The sequence below is a fragment of the Oratosquilla oratoria genome, chromosome 37, assembly GCF_046742065.1.
Source record: "Oratosquilla oratoria isolate Oo_2021 chromosome 37, ASM4674206v1, whole genome shotgun sequence".
NCBI classification, from domain to species: domain Eukaryota; kingdom Metazoa; phylum Arthropoda; class Malacostraca; order Stomatopoda; family Squillidae; genus Oratosquilla; species Oratosquilla oratoria.
Genome location: NC_134813.1, coordinates 40,059,442 through 40,069,441, shown reverse-complemented (window position 1 = coordinate 40,069,441; position 10,000 = coordinate 40,059,442). Strand labels below are relative to the sequence as shown.

Here is a 10,000-nt window from a genome sequence, read left to right as displayed (position 1 = left end):
TAATTGATATATGAGCTCAGAGCTCATATATGACCGATTTATGGGTAATGTGTGTGTGTGTGTGTATTCACCTTGGTCTTTGGATCACGTGTTGGACTCGTGATCGACAGCTATTTTCCTCCGGAAGAGAGCTCAGAGCTCGTATGACCGATCTATGGGTAATGCTATGAACTTTCACACACCCACCCACCCAACTCCCCGCCCACGAGAATCAGAGTAACGATCCGAAGCACAGCGATACCGAAGTAATTTCGGACCGAAATGTGTGTGTGTGTGTGTGTGTGTGTGTGTGTGTGTGTGTGTGATTCATCTTGGTCATTGGATCACGGGTTGGACTCGTGATCGACAGCTATTTACCTCCCGGAAGAGAGCTCAGAGCTCGTTTGACCGATGTATGGGTAATGTTGTGACCTTACACGCACACACACACACCCAACTCCCCGCCCATGAGAATTGGAGTAACGACTCTAAGCGCAGCGATAGTGAAATTATTTCAGGCCTGGGCAGGATTCGAACCCGACCGCCGTAGTGACAGTCGGGGACTTAACCAACCGCTTCTATTTTTTTTTTTTTTTTTGACTGCTGTGTGACTCTGAAGCCAGTGTCTTCTTTTTCCCTTCAGGCGAGTCAGCACAGCGCCCTCCACTTGGACACCTGGATTCTGCTCACTCCAGCTGACGTCACCGATATTCTGTACGGGATCGACATTCCTGTCAATTCCAAGGTAAGAGGAACCCAGGAACCCAGGAACCCAGGAACCCAGGAAGGCAGGAATAATAGCCTCAGGCTGTATGGGGGAAGTAACCTTGTTTTCTATTAATTAATTAATTCATATGTATATATATATACATATATATATATATATATATATATATATATATGTTCACATATATACATATAAATGTATATATGTATATATATTATATATATATATATATATATATATATATATACATATATATTGTGACATCATGACAGGTTTATGAATAGTAAGAATAGAAAGACACGATTGAGAACAAGAGACTTTATTCCTGACCGGTTTCGCCTTTGAGGCTTCTGAGGCTTCTGAAGAAGCCTCAAAGGCGAAACCGGTCAGGAATAAAGTCTCTTGTTCTCAATCGTGTCTTTCCATTCTTACATACATATACCAAGGCTTTTTCCCCCTTCCAAGGGAGGTAGCCAAAAAGGGAAAGGCATAAAAACACTCCCACCCATTTCATCCCTAAATACACTCCACACCCCTCCCACCCTCCCTCTCATCTGAGCACCTCCTGGATGACGGGTCATCCCTGCACCCTGCCCACCGCCCTGGGTCAGAAGCAGTGTCGCAAGACACAGTACATCCACAGCAAGGCCGCTTCATTTAATCGGCGACCCCCCCTCTCCGTTCCCCTTTGCATATAAGGCGAGGACGGGGAGAAATCCCTTCGGGCTGCGTCAAAATTTACTCACACATACTACACCACCCCCCACCCCCTCGCCCATTCCTCCTCATGCAGTCACAACATCATCCATATACAACCATTCTCCACTCACCTCTGTCTTCCGTCCTCTCCCTTCCTTCCTCAACAGACATTCCCCTCTTCCCCAAAGCCCCCTTCACCCCATCCATCCATCTCATCCTAGGACGTCCCCTCATGTTCACTCCCTCCACATCTGCCTTCCATACCTCTTTTACTAGTCTTTCTTCACTCATTCTTTCCATGTGTCCAAACCATCCTAATATTCTTTCATCAACCCTATCTCCCAAATCCTTTTTCACCCCTGTTCTCCTCCTCACCTCCTCATTTCTCACTCTATCCAGCCTAGTAACCCCCACCATACTTCTCAGACACCTCATCTCAAACACATTCAAACTCCTTTTCTCTTCATCTCTTATGTTCCACGTTTCTGCCCCATACAGTGCTGTTGGCACAATCACTCCTTCATACAGTCTCCTCTTCGCATCCATTCCCAAATGTCTATTCCTCATTACACTCTTTAAACCACCAAGGCATTTACTCGCTTCTCTCAATCTACATTCTACCTCCACCTTCACTCCACCTTTTCCTGCTACACTTGCACCCAAGTATCTAAAACTATCCACTTCCTCCAGTCGCTCTCCCTTAATGTTCACTTCCAGTCTACTGCCACTTTCACCCCTTGTACATCTCATCACCTTACTTTTACCCACATTTATCTTTAGCTTTCTTCTATCACATACTCTCCCAAACTCTGCCACCAGCTTCCTCAATCCCTCCTCTGACCCTGCCACAAGCGCAGTGTCGTCCGCAAACAACAGCTGGTTCACCTCACACTTTTCTCCATTTTCTTTAACCATCTCCAATCCCTGACCCACTACCCTAACATTCACCTCTCGCACCACCCCATCCATGTATAAGTTGAACAGCCAGGGTGACATAACGCATCCTTGACGAAGTCCCACCTTTACTTCAAACCACTCACTCTCTCCATTTCTAATCCTGACACATGCTCTACTACTCTCATAAAAACTCTTGACAGCTCCCAAAAGCTTTCCTCCTATCCCATAAATCTGCATAACCTCCCACAGTGCCTTTCTGTCTACCCTATCGTAAGCCTTTTCCAGATCCATAAAAGCCCAAAAAAACATCCTTCCCCTTTCCTATAGCTTTCTCACATATCTGTCTTACCACAAAGATCTGATCTACACAACCTCTACCTGTCCTAAATCCACACTGTTCCTCACCAATTACTCCTTCTGTTCCTCTCCTAATCCTCTCAATTAAGATCCTCCCATAAGCCTTCCCTACTACACTTTAAAGGCTAATCCCTCTGAAACTACTACATTCACACTTGTCCCCTTTTCCCTTGTAAAGAGGAACTATACAGGCACTTCTCTAGTCCTCCGGTACTCTACCCATTCTTACCATTCTTTCCATTCTTACCATTCAAAAAAAAAAAAAAAAAAAAAAGCTACAAAGCCCTCTGTGAGGGGGTAACGTCCTAGCCTCCTGATAGGGGTGGGGGAGTTTGTGACGTTAAACCATATCATCATCATCAGTTACCTCTCAGCAAATTGCCGCGATAGGGTGATAAGGGACTAGAAATACGCGATGTGATAAAATATGAATGCGGGGGTTCCTGACACACGCACCCGCGGGGGGGGGGGGGTAATGCGCAAAATGTCAAAAGGTGGTTGGGTACGTCTTGTAGAGTCAAAGTTGTGGTTCTTGTATACACGAAGAACTCCGACGGGGTGAGGACGTCAAAAAAAAAAAAAAAAAAAAAGAGGACTGGTGCTCCACAAGGCAGTGTATCTGCTACCTCAACCTCCACTCGATCTCGACTCGACCTCGATTTCGATCTCGACTCGACCTCGATTTCGATCTTGACTCGACCTTGATTTCGATCTCGACTTGACCTCAACCTCGACCTCGACCTCAACCTCCATTCGATCTAGACTCGATCCTCAATCTCGATCTCGACTTGACCTCAACCTCGACCTCCATTCGATCTCGACTCGATCTCGATCTTGATTCGACCTTGATCTCGATCTTGACTTGACCTCAACCTCGACCACTCGATCTCGACTCGACCTCGATTTCGATCTCGACTTGATCTCGATCTCGACTCGACCTTTGACCTCCACTCGATCTCGACTTGACCTCGATCTCGACTCGATTTCGATCTTGATTCGACCTTGATCTCGATCTTGACTCGACCTCCACTCGATCTCGATTCGACCTCGACCTCTACTCGATTTCGATTCGACCTCGACCTCGATTTCGACTTCGACCTCGATTTCGACTTCGACCTGGACTTGACCTCCACTCGATCTCGATTCGGCCTCAACCTCCACTCGTCCTTGACCTCGATTTTGACCTCGACCTCGACTTGATCTCGACTCGACCTCGATCTCGACCTCCACCTCCACTCCTCCTCGACCTCAACCTTGACCTCCACTCGATCTCGACTCGGCCTCGCTTATTCTTAAATTGAATGAATTTATGTGCCTCCTCTTAAATTGGTCCAAATAAGACCACCTGGACTGAGACAGAACACAGCATTTGGACTCTGATAATTATAATCACGATCACGGTTACAGTGTTTCCTTCCTCGGGGTCACTACACGCGCGCGCGCACACACACACACACACACACACACACACACACACACACACACACACACACACACACACACACACACACACACACACACACACACACACACACACACACACACACACACACACACACACACACACACATATATATATATATATATATATATATATATATATATATGTATATATACGGCTTTGCTGCCGTAGTGCATTTGTTCTGGCTAGTGGTAGGCAGTTTTATTCACTTCAGAAAAGTAAAATCTCCTTATCAATCTCTCCCCTCCCCCTTTTCATATATATATATATATATATATATATATATATATATATATGTATATATATTTATATATGTATATATATACATTTATATATATATATATGTATGTATACATATATATATATATATATATATATATATATATATATATATATATATATATATATATATATATATATATATATTTGCTTTCACTTTTGGGGAGCCCTTCAAATCACGCAGGCACACGGGCAAGCAGTCCGGAACACGGGCATTGACACGGCGTCCGGCGGCTTCTCTTCTTCGGCAATAGATCAGCCCAATTAAGTCGGTAACGACACTTAGAAAACGAATGAATACACAGGAGGCCCCAGCGGTACAATTATCATTTATCGTCAGATAAATCGTCACGCCAACAACATGAACCATGGTTTTTCGCATCGTATATCTATGTATGTGTATGTATGTATGTATGCATGTATGTATGTATGTATGTATGTATGTATGTATGTATGTATGTATGTATATATGTATGCATGTATATGTATGTGTATGTATGTATATATGTATGTATATGTATGTGCATGTATGTATATGTATGTGCAAGTATGTATGTATACATGTATGTATATATATATCTATGTATGTATTTATATATGTATGTATATATTTATGTAGGTATATGTATGTATATGTATGTGTATGTATGTATACTGTATATGTATGTATGTATATATTTATGTATGTATGTATATATGTATACATATATGGATAGTGTAAAGGATCTCGGTGTAATTATCAATAATGATCTCAAATCATCTAAGCAGTGTATTTCCGCCCAGGAGACATGAAATAATATTCTAGGACTGATTGCGCGATCTTTTGATTTTAAAAGTCTATCTGTCATTAACAAGCTATATAAATCGTTAGTTCGTCCATTTTTGAAATATGTTGTTTCCTTATGATCACCGAATCTTATGAAAGACATTGGCAGATAGGAAGAAAGTACAACGGCGAACCACAAAACTGATTCCAAATATCAGAAATAAATCACACGAAAATTGATTTAAACATATGAATCTATCTTCCCTAACAAAGCGTAGACTTATGGATAATTTGGTATTGATGTTTTGATATTCTAAAGGGAATTGCCAACATAGAAAGCAACGAAAAGTTCATACTGATTGCAAATCATTCAAGAAATAATGGTCTCAAACTGTCAGGAGGTAGATTTAATTTGGAAGCGGGTAGAAACAACTTCGCCAACCGTGTAGTTAATGAATGTAATAAATTTCCTGCAGAGGCAGCGCAATATAGTACAGTTCGAAGTTTTAAGGTTCATTTAGATAAACACCTAAGCAATATGCTGTAATGACTGCCATTTATTTTATTTTGTTTTATTTATTTATTATTATTCATACATTTGCTATCGTTTATGTTTTTATTTATTTATTTATTTATTATAAATTATTTATATTTTTGGTTGTTATTCATCACTATCTATTTAGTTTATCTATCTAATTACTTATTTTTTTTATTTATTTATCTATCATTATTTTCCCCCGCATCCGACCTAGTTATGGACCAAAAGGTCTGTCGGCATGCTCCTCCTTTGTAATCCTTTATATCTGTATGAATGTATGTATGTATGTATGTATGTATGTATGTATGTATGTATGTATGTATGCATGTATGCATGCATGTATGTATGTATGTATGCATGCATGTATGTATGTATGTATGTATGTATGTATGTATGTATGTATGTATGTATGTATGTATGTATGTATGCATGTATGGTACACATCCACTATCTTACGAAAAATTCTGCCAATGTTTCCGAAGCTCATTAAACGTGTAAACAACTCTGTGGGTTTGATATCTCAAACAATAATGTTCACCCTAAGTCCTGTGGTTCCAGTGAACAACTGGGCTGGAAGTCGCCTGCTAATATTCCATTAGGTCCCCCCCTCCCCCTCCCCCTCCCCCTCCCTGAATGTTAGTCATTCAGCGTTCCACGTAATGACGCATTGTTCTCCTAGATTTATGACCCTCAATATATTCTGACTCGTAGAGCGTGGTCAAGTGTATATATTTCGTGTGAAAAGATTACTAGTGTGGTGTGCCATATTCTGTGTGAAAGGCAAGCGATTTCAAATTGTATATTACTAAATATATAATGTAAATTAATGAATAAAAGAATGAATAAATATGAAATTATTAAATGCATAGCTATATGAACAGATAAATAAGTAAATTAATAAACAAACAAATAAATAAATATAAAATGAATATAGAACAAGTAAATAAACATCAAATTAATGAACAAATAAGTGAACATTAGATAAACGAATAAATGAATAGATAGATAAATGAATAAGTAAAACAAGGAATGAACGACTAGATAAATGAAAAACAACAGAGTGAATAATTGAATAATCACATAGAAATAAAAATAAACGAAAATAAATAGATATGTAAAATATAACAAAACAAAGATAAATGAATACTTAAAACAAACAACAGCGCATTGTACTGTATATTTTGCTAAAGAAATAAAAAGTTTAGCGTGTATTATTTTGTGCCAAAGGCATACGATGATTTAACGCGCAAGCTGTTGCTGCATCATTGTATTAAAAAAAAAAAAAAAAAAAAAAAAAAACGAAAATTCCACCGGTAGCTACATGTGCAAATGTCACAAATTACAGAACTATAACTGACGCCTTTTGACGAGAAAAAATCGCAGTTAATATGTACATACAGAGATCTAATAATGTCGTTGTGCAACGACATGACGTCATACAATTTGCAGAGATGATGAACCTTGAACGCTTTAGGCGTCAAAAATCATGCCACACACAGTAAGGAAAACTGAAGAGGACGAGAAATGTAATAGTCGATATAAGAAAAATGGTAACAGGATGGAAACGAATCCCTGAAGAATACTTTTAGAAATTATAAATTTATTATCATGACAAAATCTGCCGTAACGATATCCGCATTCTGAGGTGGTATCGTGACACTAAGAATCACAATAAGGTGAAGACGACCTTAACTAGCGGTAGAGTTGGATTGAGGAATTATAATACCTTCGTCACAAGCTAAGAGCATTGCTGGCTTACAGTGCCAAGCGGCAACAAATAGAAGGGATAAATGAACACTAGAAACACAAAGAGCAAAGACACATAAATTCAAAGTCATACAACTGCGTCGATCATAATTCACCTCTCAACCAATCAATTGTACCTGGGTCACTTGCCATTAACTCGGCTATGTTCATGGCGTACTCTGTGGATTTTGTTCTGTCTAACTGCAGGCGATGTCATACAATCGATGGGAAGCAACTGTCAGCTGAATCGAATCGCCTGTTGGGGGGGGGGGAGATATAAATCCGAAGATGTTGAACAGTCATCGACAGGAGAACTCCCGTGATGACGAAAAGGAAGACGACAATTAGGGAAAAGGAGAAGGAAGACTGTTTTGGTTTTGGCTTAAAGCAAGGCGGACCATTTTTTTTTTAGACATTTGAGACCCCTCTTCGTGATCTTGCCTCCGACCCAATTACTCTAAAATTCTAATGAGGAGGAAGAGGAGGAGGAGGAAGAGGAGGAGGAGGAGGAAGTCGAGGTCATATATTGTGGACCACTCCCCCACCCAACTTTGAAATTTCTTGTCAACTGATCCTGCCATTTTGTTGTAATATAGTTCGTAAAAATACAATAACAACAGCAACAGCAGCAGCAGCAACAGCAACAACAATAGCAACAACAGCAGCAGTGGCGACAACAACAACGTCAACAACGTCAACAACAACAACAACAACAACAACAACAACAATAACAACAACAAAACACAATGGCAGCAACAACAACAGCAAAGGAAGAATCACAAAAAAAAAAAAAAAAAAAACTCAACAAGAATCAATACCTCGCCCCTGGAGACCTCCCAGCGAGGGGGGACATCAAGGCGCTTTCACTTGTACTATATGTACGACGACTACAGTGAATGACTGATGTCAGCCAGGCGGGGAGCTACGGTAGGGTCCCTATGGGTCGGATATTTACGACGCTCGTCTACTTTTTACGAGTTTTCCGTCATCGACCTATTTGTGGGGTAAACCTACGACGCAGAAACCCACGACTCCTCCATCGCTTAGCAACCAAGACCGATATTGTAATGACGGTTCATTTTAGCTTCCTTTCATCGAAAACGCATTAGTACACTTACTGCACGCCTGCCCATCACACACCCCCACGCGTGCGCGCGCACACACACACACACACACACACACACACACACACACACACACACACAGAGAGAGAGAGAGAGAGAGAGAGAGAGAGAGAGAGAGAGAGAGAGAGAGAGAGAGAGAGAGAGAGAGAGAGAGAGAGAGAGAGAGAGAGAGAGAGAGAGAGAGAGAGAGAGAGAGAGAGAGAGAGAGAGAGAGAGAGAGAGAGTGAGAGAGAGAGAGAGAGAGAGAGAGAGAGAGAGAGAGAGAGAGAGAGAGAGAGAGAGGGGAAGAGAGGGGAGGGAGGGGGGAGGAAAGGCGGGAGGGAGACGGAGAGAGAGACATATAGGTCCCCCCCCACATACACACACACACACACACACACACACACACACACACACACACACACACACACACACACACACACACACACACACACACACACACACACACACACACACACACACACACACACACACACACACACACACACACACACACACACACACACAAACGACGCAAAATTATTAAAGAGAATAAACTCCGAAATAGACTGACTCATTGCGGAAGGATCTGAACAAAGTCTCAGAGTGGAGCAAGAGATGGGAAGTAGAATTCAACATCAAGGAGTGGAGTATAATTGAATTTGGAAAAGGCAAGAAGAGAATAACAAGACAGTATAAAATTGATGGAAGTAAAGAAAGTAAATTCTGAAAGGGGCCTGGGAGTAATCATCACTAAAGACATGTCGTCGGATAAACATATAAATGAAATAGTCGGAGAAACATACAATTTGTTGAGATCAATAAAGGTGGACTTTAAATACCTGGATAAGGAAATGATCAAGAAAATATTACAAACATTGATAAGGTCAAAACTGGAATATGCAGCGCTGATATGATCATCCAGTACAAAAAAGAATATAAGAAAATTAGAAAGAATACAAAGAGCAACGACAAAGTTGGCTCCAACATTTGCAAACCTAAAATACGAACAAAGACTGGCCGAACTGGAATTACCAACCCTGGAACAAAGAAGAGAACGAGGGGACCTAATAACCATCTACAGAATTATGAAAGGAAAAGAGTGCCTTGATAGAGAGGACCTATCAAAACGGGACAGAAGAAAAACAAATGTACATGCAATGAAACTCAAAAAGGATAACTACAGAAGAGACCTGAAAAAGAGCAGCTTCTCACATAGAGTGATAGATGTATGGAACAAATTGGATAAAGAAATAGTGTGTGCAAACACAATACAACAATTTAAGAACAAACTTGATCTTGCGAGATACAAAAACGGGTCACCACGAGGTAAATATACAACTACACACACAATACACACACACACATTAACACACACACATTCACATACACACACACACACACACACACACACACATTAACACACACACACACACACACACACACA

At 40.7% G+C, this 10,000-nt stretch overlaps 1 protein-coding gene across 1 annotated transcript in view; it reads left to right on the top strand.

Annotated features, from left to right (window-relative positions):
- The window catches only part of LOC143019433 (uncharacterized), a 58,732-nt gene that overhangs the window by 22,202 nt on the left and 26,530 nt on the right, over window positions 1-10,000 (top strand). Inside the window, exon 3 of the mRNA XM_076175068.1 lies at window positions 623-724. Coding sequence (XP_076031183.1) covers window positions 623-724 — 102 coding nt within the window. The remainder of the gene's footprint in view (window positions 1-622; window positions 725-10,000) is intronic.